Genomic DNA, 17,694 nt, shown 5'->3' with positions numbered 1-17,694 from the left:
ATGCTCCACAAAGTGACTGGTAACTGGTGCAGGCCAGTGAGTGAGTCAGAGAGTGTGTGTGTTTGTGTGTGTGTGACAGAGTTCAGTGAGACCGTGGAGGAGAGAGGGGAGAGGGGGCAGAATCGGGAGGGAGTTAAGCTTCCTGACAGCCTGATGGATGAAGCTGTCCTTCAGCCTGCTGGTCCTGGCCTGGAGACTCCGCAGTCTCCTCCCCGACGGCAGCAGCTTGAAGAAGCTTTGCATTGGGTGTGTGGGATCAGCCGCTATGCAAAGGGCTTTTTTAGTGAGACGGGTGCTGTAAATGTCCTGGAGGGAGGGGAGAGAGACACCAATGATCCTCTCTGCAGCTCTCACTATGCGTTGGAGGGTTCTATGACAGGACGCATTGCAGGCTCCAAACCACACAGTGATGCAGCTCGACAGGATGCTCTCGATGGTGCCTCTGTAGAAAGTGTACATGATGGGGGCTGGTGCTCCTGCTCTTCTTAGTTTGCGGAGAAAGAAGAGACGCTGCTGTGATTTCTTGGCCAGTGCTGTGGTGTTGTACGTCCAGGAGAGATCCTCTGTGATGTGCACACCCAAGAACTTGGTGCTGCTCACTCTCTCCACAGACGCTCCGTCAATGGTCAGAGGAGCATGTTGGGTGTGCATTCTCCTGAAGTCCACAACAATCTCCTTCGTCTTCTCCACATTCAGAGAGAGATTGTTGTCAGCACACCACGTGACCAGGCGTCTCACCTCACTTCTGTAGTCGGTCTCATCCCTGTTGCTAATGAGACCCACCACCGTTGTGTCGTCCGCAAACTTGATGAAGAGGTTGGAGCTGTATGATGGAGTGCAGTCATGGGTCAGCAGAGTGAAGAGGAGGGGGCTCAGCACACATCCCTGCGGGGCCCCCGTGTTTAAAATGATGGTGCTGGATGTATTACTGCCAACCCGTACTGCTTGAGGTCTTCCGGTGAGGAAATCCAACAGCCAGTTGCACAGTGAGGTGTTGAGCCCCAGCTGGACCAGTTTTTGAGTGAGCTGTTGGGGGATTATGGTGTTGAATGCTGAACTGAAATCTATGAACAGCATTCGAACATATGAGTCATTTTTGTCCAGGTGTGTGAGTGCCGAGTGGAGTGCAGTGGAGATGGCATCATCAGCCTGTCACTTTATGTTGCTTTCCTGTCTCCCTAGACTGGGCATAACATAAAGTGGGGGCTGGTATGTTTGTCTTTTTTGTGTTTTTTTTTGTTTTTTTTACATGCAGGGTTTTCTGGCGTATCAAACTTTGGCCAATAAGTTACTATAATTTCCTTATGTGTCATATCTTTCCTTATATTGGTAAGTAGACTGTAGTGAACAGAATTTTTGAAGAGTTTATATATAAAATAAAGGAATAATGCATTTGCAAGTGTATTTGTTTGCTTCTGCCTTTTGTATGACTCCACCCAGTCGTTTTTGGCCACTGAAAATATCTTTATATAACTGTTATAATTGTTGCTTATTTCTGCTGCTCTCATGACCAGGGCGCTCTTAAAAGACATTTTAATCATATAATGAGAGATATGTTTGGTATATGTTTCACAGATCATAGTCCAATAAGTCACAATAGTTTTATATACCGGAAATCATCTTTTGGCACAACACCTGCTGTTGCTGGTCTGTCTTGGTTTCTGTCAAAAAATATGTATAGACTGTGTTCTATGGACTTTTTAAACCGTGTCTCATATTTTTATTGAGAAAAAGTTCTTTCTGGAATATTATCTTTATTGTTTTATCATCCAGTCCTAAGGAGGCAAGAAACAGGTATAACAGCTATAGGCTGGAAAAACTAGAATCTCTAGCAGCAGGCAGCTCCATGCAGCGAGAACAGCCAGCTCATAACTACCCCAGAAAAGAGAGAGCAATACACGAAATTAAGATTGGGAAGTGTACCCCAGGAAGTGCTGGGACCATGACTATCAAATACAAGTTGGCAATACTACTGACAATAAAACAAAAGCAAACCTGCTTTAAAAAACAAAACAACATCAACAATAGTAAAAACAATCATTTCTGAATCATAGTTTTAAAGACTAAAGTCCGTTAAGGAGCTTTGTGTAGAAATGTGGTCCAACTGGCTACACAACATCACAGTGAATGCATTTTTTCACCAGACTATACAGGTACCAAGACCATTGTGTTTGACCTTTTTCTCATGACGCTAATAATGGTTTAGGAGTAAAGAATGTCGCCATGGGCGGAGCAAGTTTTCTAGGGATTTAAAGTCTAAGACAATGTGAAAGAGGTGTAGTCGGCAATGGCTCTGCAACAGCTTGTGTGCTGGTTTAATTTGATGATCATACTCTTTTGCAAAGGTGAGGATTTTTCTTTACTTATTTCTTTCTCATTAACTAGTTTAATTAGAATTAATTAAAAGCATAAATATTAACTATTCTAAACTATTCTAACTATTCTAATACTGTCATAATAATAATAATCATCATCATCATCGTCTAACATTATAATGTTATAAAAGTAAATTAGTTAAACTCATTGACTGTTTAAAATCTGAAACCATACGCAAATGTTCACACTGAGAAGACATCTGAGAATATAATATGTGTTTGACTCAGTTTAGCCAGTTTCTTCTTTACTAGTTTAGGATTTCAGGTTAGTATGTTTTGTTAGCTGTGCAGGTTATATTTTGCAGTGTTCATACTGACAAGTGATCACTAGCAGTGCAGATTTAATAAAATTTCTAGTTTACTTAATTCCTAATTAAACTTAGGAAGATTATTTTATTTTATTATCCTGTTAACAATTTGTTGATTAACTATTGACATGTTGTGTTATGGTATAATTGAACATGGTATTTGTAATATGGTTAATGATTTTTTTGGATAGCTATCACAATAATAAAACTGAAGTTTGTAATACTGTTATTATCACAAATGATTTATGGTCCTGGCGCTGGTGTATGATCCAACAGTAAACCTGGAGGTGGTACAAATTCTTTTGGCAATTCAAAAATCTAAATAATTTTTTCTCTTTGTAAATGCTGCTGTAAATATCTCCATGAGATATGTTAGTGATCAGACAAGTCTCACCTTTGGAGTGTCACAGTACCAAGGACAAAGCACACTTTGTCTGTGAAACACTTTGACAAGAGAGTGAGAATGAGCTCACTGTAAATCTGTCACAATTACAAGTTTTTATTAACAAATGCATAATATATAAAATAAAATAATTGTCGACCTGAGGCCATCAGAATATTATTAAGATAATTATTATTACAATACTGGACAGACTGACCTAAAACAACCATAAATTATTACTTAAGTGATAATTATTATTGAATTATTAAAATGTTTATACATATATACACAAATGTCACGTGAGCGATGTCAAACGTTTTCTTCACTGTAGCATTTGGCATCTCCCAACAATACAATTTGATACCCAAATCAAAACACAGCCAATAAAACACAGTTCTCTTCATGTAAAAATCAATAACTCAAAATTAGCAGCCAAAGGGTTGCAGTTCCACACACTCACGAGAAGCTACAGTTATCCCCTGGTCTCTCGTCCTCCTGCTCCTACTGAAAACACACCTAAATACACTCTTTTTACCACTAGGGTGAATTGGGCATTGGAAATTACTAATCCTAAAATAAGTCCAGTCTTTAATCTCAATTTTCAAGTCTGTCAAAACTTTAGTCCACATCTTCAGTCTAGTCACACGTATTCATTGACACGCATCCATACCAGGTATTGCTGATAATGGAGTCTCACGCGCAAAATATTCGCGTATCCATTAACAACAAGATGATGTCATCAGTTTTAAAAGAAAAAACAATTCTTTATGATTTTGGACTGGACTGACTCGCTGCAATCCTTTTAGGCAGGGACTTACCATCTAATCGTGTCCCACATAGATAACTTTCTCCAATGCCCATTGTAATTTGGAGAAGCTCACCTTATATTTGCTCTCAAGAAAATGTTTTACAGCACTGTTAATTCCAATCTTGCAAGCCTGCTTAAAAGAGAAAGAGAGAGAGAAAGAGAAAGAGAGATGATTAGTCAATTATCAACAAGACATCACCACCGGAGAATGATGCCTGACAGGTCCTTCTAAGTGCACTGTTATATATAAACTATTAAGCCTATTTCAGGACACGCCCAAACGTAAACTATTTTCCTCTCACCAAATGAACCATAAAACCTTCCACTCCTAATAAGACAATATGATGTAGGGTCTAGAACTCTCGCTACCATAACAGGCAGTGCTATTGTCACTGCTCCTTGCTTTATTTAATTGCTGATGCTTACCTGGTCTGAACTGAGACTTGAGAGTCACTACCTCTGTTCATTTTCCCCACATCATATTTACTGGTTGCCCACAAGTGCTCCACAATTCTGGAGAGTATGGGGTCAGCTGGCATAGTTCCACCCAGGGCTGGACTGGGACAAAAAACCGGGCATTAGACTAGAGACCGGCCCACCAGGTATTATAGGAAAAGCCATAAAGCCTTTGAATGAAAACAAATGCTGTTGTGACAGTGATGTACAGTCTTGTTGGTATATGTATGATTTCTATACATTTTATATCAGATAAAAACTTTGGTTGTAAGATTCAGATAAGTATTTATTAAAACCTAGATATTTTAAATGAGAATAAGAAAGAAAAGTACTTCTTTGTGCCCCCCTTTCCCTGTTAATGCCCTACCTGGCCCCCCTGGCCAAACTTTGCTAGATCCGCCCCTGCACAGTTACCAGCTGTCGGCTACTTAGAAAAGGATCCTGGTGTTATTTGTCTCTCAGAAACAGTTCATAACTTCCCTTCAACTCATTCATGTCACCTAAAAGGTAAACCTGTTCCTCCATTCCTGTTCAGCTCTGATGATTCAGTAAGGACATCTCCTGGTTTCATCTTCATGTTTCCCTCTCACCACATATTCAAACCGACATCATGACCAGCAGCTTTACAGCTGTGGCTCCAGCAAACATCAGCTGTACTAGAAATTAATATTAAATAAATTTTAACAACAGCTGATCAAGCTTAAACGTGCTGCTGTTGTTTAGCTTGACATCTGCTGGTTTCCTCCTTCTGGCGCAAAGTGGGCGATAAATAAACAAGAGAGAAAAGCCGATCAGCTGATCATTGATCAGTTGCATGATTGAAGTAGCAACAGGAGAAGGAGGGAGAGAGAATAAGAGAAGAAGAGGCAGCTTCAGCATAAAGACAGAATAAATCCAGCTTTGTGTCTTTTTCCATTCTAGCTGAAGTCTGGGACAATCTTTGCGTAATATTTTCTCTGAATACAGGACAATTTCGTTTTTTTACGAAACTCTACTAACTAACCTTATGAATTAAATAAAGTTCACTATCAATAACATCATAGCACCCACCCAGCTGTATAGAAACTCCGTCATGCTAGCTAGTACGCAGTACGAGTTATTGTAACTGACTGTAAAAAGTCAGCACAACGAAAATAAACTCCACCTAAACATTGTTTATATCTGACCCAGATAGACTGCAGGTCATAACTTCTTACCTGAAGTTCAGTTCACCTGACACTCGGACGCCTCGGGTCTCTCCTCCTCCTGCCTCCCATCTCACAATTTACTATGTTGAAAGTGCATTTATTACCTAATTACCAGTTGGTCATACCAGTTTTCCTCTTTTCTTTTCTCCTTTTCTTTTTTTTTCTTTTCACACATGTCAACCTGTTGTCCTGCAATCCAGAGAGTTACGTATTAGCAGTAGACTCAGCGTTTGATAGCAAGTGTCTGTTGAGTCTATTTTAGCATTAATGAGAGATATGGGCGTGTTCATGAGTGTAAGCTGGTCTTCTTTGCATGTATGGTTAGTAGGCGGAGGTGGAGCTGTGGATTGAAACAGTCTCCCCCAGCTCCCTATTCTCTCCAAAAAGCATTTCATGTCTGTGTGTGTGCTCTCTTTCTCTCTCTCTCTTTTTTTTGTCCATTTTATTGTGATAATCTGGACACTTTCTCAATCCTCCACAACTCCATCTGCCTTACTTTTCAACAGTTTTCATATTCTCTCACTTTAACAACATCATCCTTCCTTTTCCTCCATGTTCTCTTCTCACTCCTCACAACTGCTGTCTCCTCCCCCACATCTGCGGCAGTTCTCGGCTGTTGACATGTCAGAGGCCCAGTGGGCCGTTCCTCTTCAGCTTTGTCTTATGTCTTTCATTCTTTTCTTCCTTAGCCATTTCAAATGTGAGACTCAGAGCGTCTTCTCAACTCCATTCGCACACAATGATGTTGCAGGTGATCCTCTCAGCCTGTGATAGAGAACGCATGCTTCCATCTGCAATAGTATTTGTACATGCTGCTGAACCCTTTGAAGTTTTAGGGCAGCGCTGTTATCTGTTCACTTGGTGTTGACTCTTAACGTTGATGCTTTTGCTCTGAAGCTGCCCCTTGTTTTCAGGGAGAGATTGACCGTCCTTGAAGCTTCTTTTCAGAATAACATATACATGAAGGTGAAGCTGTGAATTTTCAGCCAAAACATGGCCTCGTTGTGGTTCCAATTATTATATCTATCATTATGTTCTGGCCGATATGCTCGTGGAGGGGGTTGATCCAGGTCTGTAGTCACCTGTATTAACACACTAAGAGATTTATTTAATATTTCATCCCTCGTTATTTGACACTCTTGAAATACATTTCTCTTTGTTGCTAATTTAAATATTTTTCCAATTCATCCTGTTCTGCTTCAGCTTTTGTGCATAATTCATAATAATCCCCCCCCTTCTTTTTGCTCTTGACTCTCTGTTTTAGGCACTTTTCCCCCGCTGTCACAAAGACTGCTTCTCCTAGCTCCTCCTTGGTTCCACCTCACACTCAGCTCCTCCCCTCTGAGTTGGGCCGTTTGCTCTTCCTCCTTCTGTCAGTCTGGCTCACTCCACTCTGAGAAACACTTCTCCTCTCCTAGAATGTGACACGATACCTGTCACATTCTATTCCACACACACACACACATCTGCGGAGATCTACTATGCCAATCCAACCTGCCTCTTTTTTCAGCTGCTATTTAACAACACAAAATAACTCACTTTCCTGTGAGACAGGTCACAACATATGAGACTCTTAAAGTCCTTTTAATCTAAACAGTCACAGTCAATTTTACACTTTATGGCCAGCAGACATCAACTCCGCACTATTGTAGTGCTCACACACTATTGCAGAGCGCATCTCACTTTGCACACACCCAAACACACGGTTTTAGACGCAAGTTTCAACTTTAAGCCTAATTTACTAACCCAAAATTGACCCACACAGTCTTTAGGCACTACAGCGGGCTATCGCAGCTCGGAATCTAACCAGCAAAAGAACTTAGCCCCACTGTCAAGCAGACTGTCAACTGTAGGAAATTTTAACTTTTCTTTTTTATACACGCACACAGTCTAGAGGCACTAGAGCGGGCCAACGATCTTAGCTTGGGATCCATCCAGTGAAAGAACTCGGGCCTACTCTCATACATGCTGTCAACCATGGCGAATTTAACTACTCAATTTCAATCGAGACGCAACCTTTCGCTCTTTCACATTCACACACGCAATCTAACGCCGCTGCATGGGCTCGCCGCTCCCCGCACGGAATCTGGCCAGCGGAGAAACTTTGGACTGCTCTTGTGTAGGCCGTCAACTGTGACGATGATACCTCACCTCGATTTAGCTGTTCGGGGGTCCACACCTGCCCAGGTTGCCACCCTAATTCCGGTCCCATGGGTTTCGCCTCACGTCCAAAGCAAGTGGAGCCACCACGCCTAAGGATAATTACTCTTACTCTTTTCAGTCACTATCCACAACAGCCAATTAGTTTTACTTGGCTTATTACACCCACAATTTAGTTGCTCTAACACACTGAGACAGATCACACATCATCTCTTTGTCTACTGCAGCAAATTGACTCTGAGAATTCCATCAACTAAGCGAACAGACAATTTAGATAAGCTCCAACATGCAAGCTTTGATTTTGACTTTGAACAGGTGGTGCTTACCTTTATTTTAAAATGAGAATGAGGGTCTCTGTTCGCTTTGCTGGTTGACCCCCCAAACCGCTTAATCTGTCTTTCTTAGCCTAGTATTGGAATCCCGGACGAGCCCCCAATTGTTAAATATCAACACTTCACCAAGTTCTTTTGACTCGTCATAGGCATCTGATGGAAGACAAAACACTGCTCAGTAGACAATTTCACACTTTTTTCTCTTACACAATTACTTCTAGAAGGGAGAGGTGTTCTGCATGACACAGTGCAGCAGACCTCAAAATGAGGGTGTACCCCTAACAGTTATTGCTAGCTCTCTCATTCGAGTCTAAACACCAGTGCTTCAGTAACTTTCCACTAGAAGATGGAGCCCTGTTATCGACTTTTTTCCCCCCAGGCAAGCGTGGGTGAGAATCTACCCCCTAAGGACACGTAGTCTAATGCCTTTATTTTTCAGGGCTGTGTCCACTTAATACTACACTATATGGTTATATGGCATTTTAGTTAATCCAAAGCATAGAATTGAGGTACTTCAAATAATTTAATCTCAACAGTATTCAAGAGTTTAATCAGTTATTAAATAATATGTTATTACGGGCAATTTTTTGTAATGGGTGGTTAGAAAAACTGTGCGAAATTCCTATCAGATATGCCAGGGTTGCAGTTTAAAATTAAATGGAGTTTGTCAGATTTTGATTTTTTCGTGAAAAATATTTTGATTTAAGAATTATGAAAAAAAGACTTTACTGTTAAGTTTCACATATTTGCTTTCTCACAAGTGCAAGACATCTTCTGCTCTAAACTGGTTTTGTCTTTTTCCACTTTTCAGGTTGTCACGCACAGCTGCCTGGTGAGCAAAAAAAAGCATTGTTACAATTTACAAAATCATCAAGTTTCATTTTTGATGTTTGTTTTTTTTGTTTTTTTTACATATTTGATAACAAGACAGAAATGCCACCATCACTTACATTTTCTAATACAGCCCGTGACTTAGTGTGCAATCTTCTAAATCAAACCTTGCATTTTTCATGTAAATTTTTGGTGCTACGGTGTAATTTTAGTTTCCTTAAAAAATAATTCAGCGGAACTTAAGGCTAAGGATGTCTTTTTAGTAGAAAGAAACAAAGTATACAAAGTATTTTTCAGCAATATATGGGTTCAGAAAGTTTAAAAAAAGAAAGAAAACAGTTGCTATAGCCTACTGTATGTAATTTTTAGGTTTTTTATGGTTTGCTTTTTCAGGTACATCCACAATCAGATTAACTGGATCTGGATCGACTCGATGCTCTGGCAGAGTTGAAATCTTTTACAATAACACCTGGGGAACAGTTTCTGATTATAACTGGGACTTAAAGGATGCTGAGGTGGTTTGCAGACAGTTAGACTGTGGGTCGGCACTGGAAGTTCCTCAATCAGTTCAATTTGGTGCAGGAACTGGACAGATTTGGCTCAGTGGTGTGAGCTGTTCAGGAAATGAAAGTTCTCTAACTGAATGTCAACACTCTGGATGGGGAAACTACTACAACTACTATGGACATTCTTATGATGTTGGTGTCATCTGTTCAGGTGACAAAACTTTTTTATATGGAACATACTGCATAGGGGTGGGTTGTTAAAAATCAGAGAAATGTAAACTTTTGAAAAATATGCCAAAGTGCAAAACGCTCAGCTGTGTCTCTAATAAACCTCTGTAAAATTCCTCTGCTTCACTTCAGCAGCATCAGGTAATGTTCATATGTTTATTTGTGGTATTCTTCCGTTTTTGACCTACTGCAGAGTATTTTTACAGGTTATCTGCTATTAAAAGCCAAGCCAAATCCCAATCATGCTTTTCTGTGTTTTAGCTGCAGTCACTTTGACACAAAAGCATCTTGTCATGGTGAGCTGTGTGACAGGCAGAGGTTTGACCGACGCAAAGGACTCAGACAAGGAATATTTAACTTGAAGGCGGCAGTTTTTATTCACTGGCAGAAAACAAACTTAGAAATACAATACACGAGCACAAGAATTAAAAGCTAAATTCAAACTAGGAAGGATGATCAAAACTGGGATTTCATGATGTGGCATGACATAACCTGACAAAATATGACGACTGAGGAACGACAGGGAAAAACACAGGGCTGGTGTAATAAGGGAATCAGAGATAGGAGGGAATCATAGCTGGGATAACAGAATTCCAGAACTGAAACCATAAACAATGGAGAAGGACTACCTAAGCAAAAAAGGACACTCAGACAAAGTACCAAGATGCAGACTAGACACTACGATGTGGAAACAGGAACCTTAGGAACAGGTTTCATAAAAGGTAGGCAATCATCAACAAACACACATAGATTACTTAATTTAATAGACTACTCATACAGTAAAAACATTTTAACCACAATATTATCTCTAGATGAAGAAAGCGTTTGACAGGGTTAACTGGAATTTTTTATTTGCAACTTTAAACAAATTTGGCTTTGGAAACTCTTTCATAAACTGGCTAAGAATATATAATTCCCCAACAGCTCGTGTTAGAAGAAATGACCAGATATCCTCCAGCTCCTGTCTCCTGAGGGGCACCCGAAAGGGGTGCCCACTCTCCCCTTCACTTTTTGCAATTTTTATCGAACCACTAGCAGCAGCACTTAGACAAGCTACAACAATTAAGGGCATAAAATGTAAGAACGTAGAACATAAAATCAGTCTCTATGCGGATGATGTGTTGCTTTTTCTCCAAAGCTCACAAACCAACCTTTCTGAGGTAATTACTCTAATAAACTGGTTTTCAAGATCAAAATCTACAGTTCTTCTGTAGATTTTAACTGCTCCTTCCATAATTCTTCTTCTGCCCCACTACAATCTGGAAATATTAAATATTTAGGTATTAATGTCTCTCCTAAGCTTTCAGACTTAACTAAATTAAACCACATCCCACTTCTAAAGAAAGTAGAAGGTGATCTGACTAGATGGAAATCTCTACCCATATCACTCATGGGAAGGGTCGCCACTATAAAAATGATGGTCTTGCCAAAAATAAATTACTTATTTTCAATGATCCCCAACAAGCCATCACAAGATTGATTCAGATCTCTGGATTCGTATATTTCTAAATTCCTTTAGAAACATAAACCCCCGCGTATCAGTTTAAAAACGCTACAAAGAACCAAGGATAAAGGAGGATTAGATGTGCCAAACTTTCAACAATACTTCCTAGCCAACAGGCTTCAGTTAATCTCAGGATGGTTAAAACATACCTTCTTAGATGAGCCCTGGCTAGAGGTTGAACAGGCACTATGCAATAATCTAGAGATTTCAGACCTACCATTTATCAGCTCAAACATCAAAAGACATGAATGCTTTAAAAGCGTCAGCATCAGCTCTTCTCTGACAGCATGGTGAGAGTTTCTAAAAATAACGGAGTCTTCATTAATCCCATGCAAATGTACACCTATCTGGAATAACCCTGACATATTACAAAACAATAATATGATTAATTTTCCAGAATGGAGTTGTAAAGGAATTAAATACTTGGAACATATATTAGAAGGAACAGACTTTATTCCATTTGACAGACTAGTTATACAATATGGGATCAACAAGAAAAGATTTTTAGAATATCAACAAATTAAATCCATAATAAAAAAGAAATTTAACCTCAGTCAAGTTGAATTACAAACACCACCAAGTGTGGTTCAATTTATTACTCTTAAGTGCCCCCAAATTATTGTCTAAAATATACAGAACACTTTCTAAAATAGATGAATCAATATCTCTTCCTATTGCAAAGTGGGAAGCAGATTTATCAGTCAGCTTAGACCAAAACTTCTGGTCTCAGGTATGCTTAAAAACATTTAAATTGATTAGAAATCCCAGTCTGCAATTAATACAATACAAAATACTACATAGAGTGCACTATACAGGTCATCGGATGTTCCAGATGGGCTTTACATCTTCCAACAACTGCTCACACTGTCAAGGCAATACACCAGACAATTACATGCACGCTCTTTGGTTCTGTCCACCAGTGCAGAAGTTTTGGCGTGGGATATGTAAAGACTTATCAAAGTGTCTGAAATGTAAAATTCCAACCTCCCCTTTAGTGTGCTTGATGGGCAAATTGGATGATGTCACTACAGAAACTAATACAGCCCACATGTTTTTACTGCCCTATGCATTGCCAAGAAAACGGTCCTCATGAACTGGAAAAATAAAAATAATCTTAATTCTAGCCAATATAGAAACAATCTAATAGATCACATTAGTCTCGAGACAGCCTCTGCCACCACATTAGATCAATCCCTCTGGGCTCCTGTGATCGGCTCCATCACATAGCGGGGCTGGGGGGTTGTGGTTTGGTCCCGCCTTTGCCTGGAGGGCTTAACCTGGGGTTTGTGGTCATAACCTGGTTAGTGGCTCTGGTTGTGACTCGGGAGGGACCGTGCTAACACCTGCTAATCTCTGGCAGCAGCACCATGCTCTCCTGTGTTTCAAATGCACTTTAGAACAACACGCAGCAACACTACACATGAGCGAGAGGAGGGAGGTTTGGGGTCTTCACACACCCCTATTCTCTGCTGGCCATCGGGGCAGGGGGGCTGGGAGGAGGTATTGGCCGTTCGTTTGGGATCTTGGGCCTCCCTGCTGCTGTGGAGCCTGGGGCGGTCTGCTTGCCTCCACCCCGGGGGAAAGGGTAACATCTCCTGGGTCTAGGTGCCGTTTCCCCCTCTGGGGGCGTGGATACCTGGACCTGGGGTATAGAGTATGTTTGGGGAGTGTGATTGTGTGTACATGTCCATTTATGTATATCCTTACATTGGGTGAGTGCTGAGTATTTGTATATGTGTGCATGAGGGTGGGAATGCATGTTTGTGTCTGTGTATGCCTGTTTGTCTGTGTCTATATGTCAGGTCGGATCTTAGACTCCACCTCTCTGGGAACTCCCAGGCCCTCCAAAGTGTGGAGGCCTATCTCCCCTCACCATACTCCCTGCCGGTGACTGATGCCCTCAGGGGTTGGTGCGTTGGTGGTTCTTGGTGTCTGGGGCTGGGCGCTCAGGTATGTACCAGCTCACACCCGGTGGCTACTTGGCGGGGCCTGGCGACTGTTGTGTGGTCAGGCCTTTTCCGGGGCGTAGGGGGCCGTTGGGCCTCCGGCCTCTGGGCCTGAGGCTTGATTCACTTAGGCACAGCTGGCTGCCGGCAGAGCCGGCGGGCACGCCAGTGCAGCCCCCTCTGGTTTCTGCTCCGTGGCTACTGGGTGACCCCTCATCTTGGGCTCTCCTCAGCTCTTCCCAGGAGGGTGGCACGGATGCCCCTCCGGTGGTCCTCCTTGGGCTCTCGCACTCTGGGGTCTCTGGATGTCTGGAGCCTAGATCTCCTCCATGCCTGCTTCATGCCCTGGGGGGTGGGGCTATGGCTCTCTACACCCTTTAGCAGACCGTTACATGGGGAAACCTTTTGAATATGAGCGTGCTGATCCACACAGGTGTGCACTTGGGTGTTCACTGTTCATAGAGATAAACTACACCTTTCTTGACTGCTACTTCAAAGCACATTGTGTGCTGTCGGTCCTGCGTGCTGCACAACAGCATTCAATATTTAGTATTTACTGCTGTTTACACTTTACACACTACAAAGAAAAGAAAAAAGATAAAGGAAATCTAGGAACCTGAAGAACAGAGATGACACAAAACAGAAACCACAATCCAGGGATGTACCGTAACCAGAGAACCATAACTCCTAATAATAATCTGAACTGTCAGTTCACCAATAAACACAAAGCACTGGGTCCGTGACCCAGTACAGTGACACATCTGCTGTGGTGTTTACACCTCTTACGAATTTCCATGCTTGTCACCTTTATTTTTATACATAGATATAAAAATATAGTTATGTACATGATAATGATGATCATGATAATTATAATATTTCTGATTTTTCTGAGTCAAAATTGAATCGAATTGGTATTGAATAAATTATAGAAATCAATTGCGATACGAAGACCTAATACTGCACGTCACTGTGTTTTTGACTGTTATGCATCTATATTTTCTTTAAGGGATGTATATTGAAATATAGTTTGTGTTATATCTTTTTATATACAAGGTGTGATCAGATTAATTGGATCTGGATCGACTCGATGTTCTGGCAGGGTTGAAGTTTATCACAATAACAGCTGGGGAACAGTCTGTGATGATGGCTGGGGCTTAAATGATGCTGAGGTGGTTTGCAGACAGATAAACTGTGGGACAGCACTACAAGCTCCTCGATCGGCTTACTTTGGTGCAGGAACTGGACAGATTTGGCTTGATGATGTGACCTGTTCGGGAAATGAAAGTTCTCTGACTGACTGTCAACACAGTGGATTTGGATCAAACACATGTGAACATGGTCAGGATGCTGCTGTCATCTGTTCAGGTGTGAAAACTGCTGGATCAACATGATATTGCAAGATAGTCATTTTTGAGGTAAGGCTGTATTTAACTGCTTTTCATGTTCTTTGCCTTTTAGATCTGATCAGGTTGGCCGGTTCTGGATCGAGCCGATGTTCTGGCAGAGTTGAAATCTTTCACAATAACGTCTGGGGAACAGTCTCTGATTATAACTGGGACCTAAATGATGCTGAGGTGGTTTGCAGACAGTTAAACTGTGGGTCTGCACTACAAGCTCCTCGATCAGCTTACTTTGGTGCAGGAACTGGTCAGATTTGGCTCAGTGGTGTGAGCTGTTCAGGAAATGAAAGTTCTCTAACTGAATGTCAGCACTTTGGATGGGGAAACTACTACTACCACAACTACAATGGACATTATTCTGATGCTGGTGTCATCTGTTCAGGTGACATCACTTTTTGGCATAGAACACACTCCATGTTAATGTATTTTGTGTGATATATATCTTTGTTTTCTTTAAGGGACATATATTAAAACATCGTTTGTGTCACATGTTTTTCATTAAAAGGTCCAATCAGATTAACTGGATCTGGATCAAGTCGATGTTCTGGCAGAGTTGAAGTTTATCACAATAACAGCTGGGGAACAGTCTGTGATGATGGCTGGGACTTAAATGATGCTCAGGTGGTTTGCAGACAGATAAACTGTGGGTCTGCACTGGAAGTTCCTCAATCAGCTCACTTTGGTGCAGGAACTGGACAGATTTGGCTTGACAATGTGACCTGTTCAGGAAATGAAAGTTCTCTAACTGAGTGTCAACACAGTGGATTTGGTTCAAACACATGTGAACATGGTCAGGATGCTGCTGTCATCTGTTCAGGTGAGATATTCTTTTGATGATCTGATGAATGTTAAACACTGTAAAAACAACCTTTTTTTTAGACTTCCGTCTTCCACTTATTAGTGTGTTTTATAATGAAATTCAGTGTGAACAGTCAAAGTCATCTGTGCAAGAACCAAACTGTTGAATATTTAAGCGGTAAAACGTTTGCATCTTTCTCTATAAACGCGGCTCAGATCCAGAGAGCTATACATTACTTGTTAATAACTTACAAGATGACAGATTTCATTTTAAATACCTTAAAGGAACATTTTAATAGTTTCAAATGAACATTTATGAGCGGGACATGGAAGATCTTTTCAGAGGGAAAGTCAGCCTGTCATCTGTGTGTGTGTGTCTGTGAGTGAGTCTGTATGTGTGTGTTTAAGGGAGACCATACCCCTGAAAGATTTGATAAAGGCTGCAACTTGAAGTTTTGATCTTGAAGCAATTCAAACAAAGTTGCCTGCTTCAACTTTCTTAATGTGGATGTTCTGCAGTCCTCACAAACTTTGTCATAATACAAATTTTGGAGCTGAATGTCTTTGTAGGTCAGGAGTGAATCCATTGGACTTTTTATAGACTGTTTTATTAGTGTTAAAGCTGTGTGGACTGACAGTATTACACCTTTCAGTTTATCGTTCTGCTATAACTTGGAATCTATGGCTGGAAACTAAAAGTATTCTATTTTTGGTCCCCTTCATATCTTCTCTGTATTTTGTTTTCAGCTGTGTCCATCATTTTAACTGGATCTGGATCGACTCGATGTTCTGGAAGAGTTGAAGTTTACCACAATAACAGCTGGGGAACAGTCTGTGATGATGGCTGGGACTTAAATGATGCTGGAGTGGTTTGCAGACAGTTAAACTGTGGGTCGGCACTGGAAGTTCCTCAATCAGCTCACTTTGGTGCAGGAACTGGACAGATCTGGCTTGATCATGTGACCTGTTCAGGAAATGAAAGTTCTCTAACTGAGTGTCAGCACAGTGGATTTGGATCAAACAGATGTGAACATGGTCAGGATGCTGCTGTCATCTGTTCAGGTGAGAAAACATTCAGTTAGTCTGTTCATTTGTGTCTTCCATTAAGTCTTTTTTGATGTAAGGTTTTATTATAATGTTTTTCATGTTCTTTCCCTTTTAGATCTGATTAGATTAGCTGGTTCTGGATCATCTCGATGCTCTGGCAGAGTTGAAGTTTATCATGATAATGTCTGGGGAACAGTTTCTGATAATAACTGGGTCTTAAACGATGCTGAGGTGGTTTGCAGAGAGATAAACTGTGGGTCTGCACTACAAGCTACCCCATCATATAAGTTTGGTGCAGGAACTGGACAGGTCTGGCTCAGTGGTGTGAGCTGTTCAGGAAATGAAAGTTCTGTAACTGAATGTCAACACTCTGGATGGGGAAACTACTACAACAACTACTACAGTTTACATTCTTATGATGTTGGTGTCATGTGTTCAGGTGACATGACTTCTTGATATGAAAAAACTGCATGTTAATGTATTTTTGAGTGTTATGCATCTGTATTTTCTTTAAGATATGTATTGAAATATAGTTTGTGTTATGTCTTTTACATAAAAGGTGTGATCAGATTAACTGGATCTGGATCGACTCGATGTTCTGGTAGGGTTGAAGTTTATCACAATAACAGCTGGGGAACAGTCTGTGATGATGGCTGGGACTTAAATGATGCTCAGGTGGTTTGCCGACACATAAACTGTGGGTCGGCACTGGAAGTTCCTCAATCAGCTCACTTTGGTGCAGGAACTGGACAGATTTGGCTTGACAATGTGACCTGTTCAGGAAGTGAAAGTTCTCTAACTGAGTGTCAGCACAGTGCATTTGGATCAAACAGATGTGAACATGGTCAGGATGCTGCTGTCATCTGTTCAGGTGAGAAAACTGTCAGTTAGACTGTTCATTTGTGTCTTCCATTAAGTCTTTTTTGATGTAAGGATTTATTATAATGTTTTTCATGTTCTTTCCCTTTTAGATCTGATTAGATTAGCTGGTTCTGGATCGAGCCGATGTTCTGGCAGAGTTGAAATCTTTCACAATAAAGTCTGGGGAACAGTTTCTGATCATAACTGGGATCTAAATGATGCTGAGGTGGTTTGCAGACAGTTAAACTGTGGGTCTGCACTACAAGCTCCTCGATCAGCTTACTTTGGTGCAGGAACTGGACAGATCTGGCTCAGTGGTGTGAGCTGTTCAGGAAATGAAAGTTCTCTAACTGAATGTCAACACTCTGGATGGGGAAACTACTACTACTACTACTACTACTACTACAATATACATTATTTTGATGCTGGTGTCATCTGTTCAGGTGACATCACTTTTTGACATGGAACATACTGCATGTTAATGTATTTTTGTGTGATATGTATCTTTGTTTTCTTTAACCTACATATATTAAAACATCGTTTGTGTCACATGTTTTTCATTAAA

General features: G+C 40.9%; 1 protein-coding gene across 1 annotated transcript in view; it reads left to right on the top strand.

The window, feature by feature from the left end:
* Positions 1-10,237: 10,237 nt before the first annotated feature.
* The window catches only part of LOC146579723 (scavenger receptor cysteine-rich type 1 protein M160-like), a 40,183-nt gene continuing 32,726 nt past the window's right edge, over positions 10,238-17,694 (top strand). Inside the window, 7 exon segments of the mRNA XM_085267987.1 lie at positions 10,238-10,295; positions 14,077-14,388; positions 14,482-15,240; positions 15,969-16,283; positions 16,384-16,707; positions 16,828-17,154; positions 17,240-17,572. Coding sequence (XP_085124113.1) covers positions 10,238-10,295; positions 14,077-14,388; positions 14,482-15,240; positions 15,969-16,283; positions 16,384-16,707; positions 16,828-17,154; positions 17,240-17,572 — 2,428 coding nt within the window.

The sequence above is a fragment of the Mchenga conophoros genome, linkage group LG3, assembly GCF_057382185.1.
Source record: "Mchenga conophoros isolate Kocher_MC1m ecotype Shallow Benthic linkage group LG3, M_conophoros_male_GT1.1, whole genome shotgun sequence".
Taxonomy (NCBI): domain Eukaryota; kingdom Metazoa; phylum Chordata; class Actinopteri; order Cichliformes; family Cichlidae; genus Mchenga; species Mchenga conophoros.
This window is presented reverse-complemented; position numbering and strand designations above follow the sequence as displayed.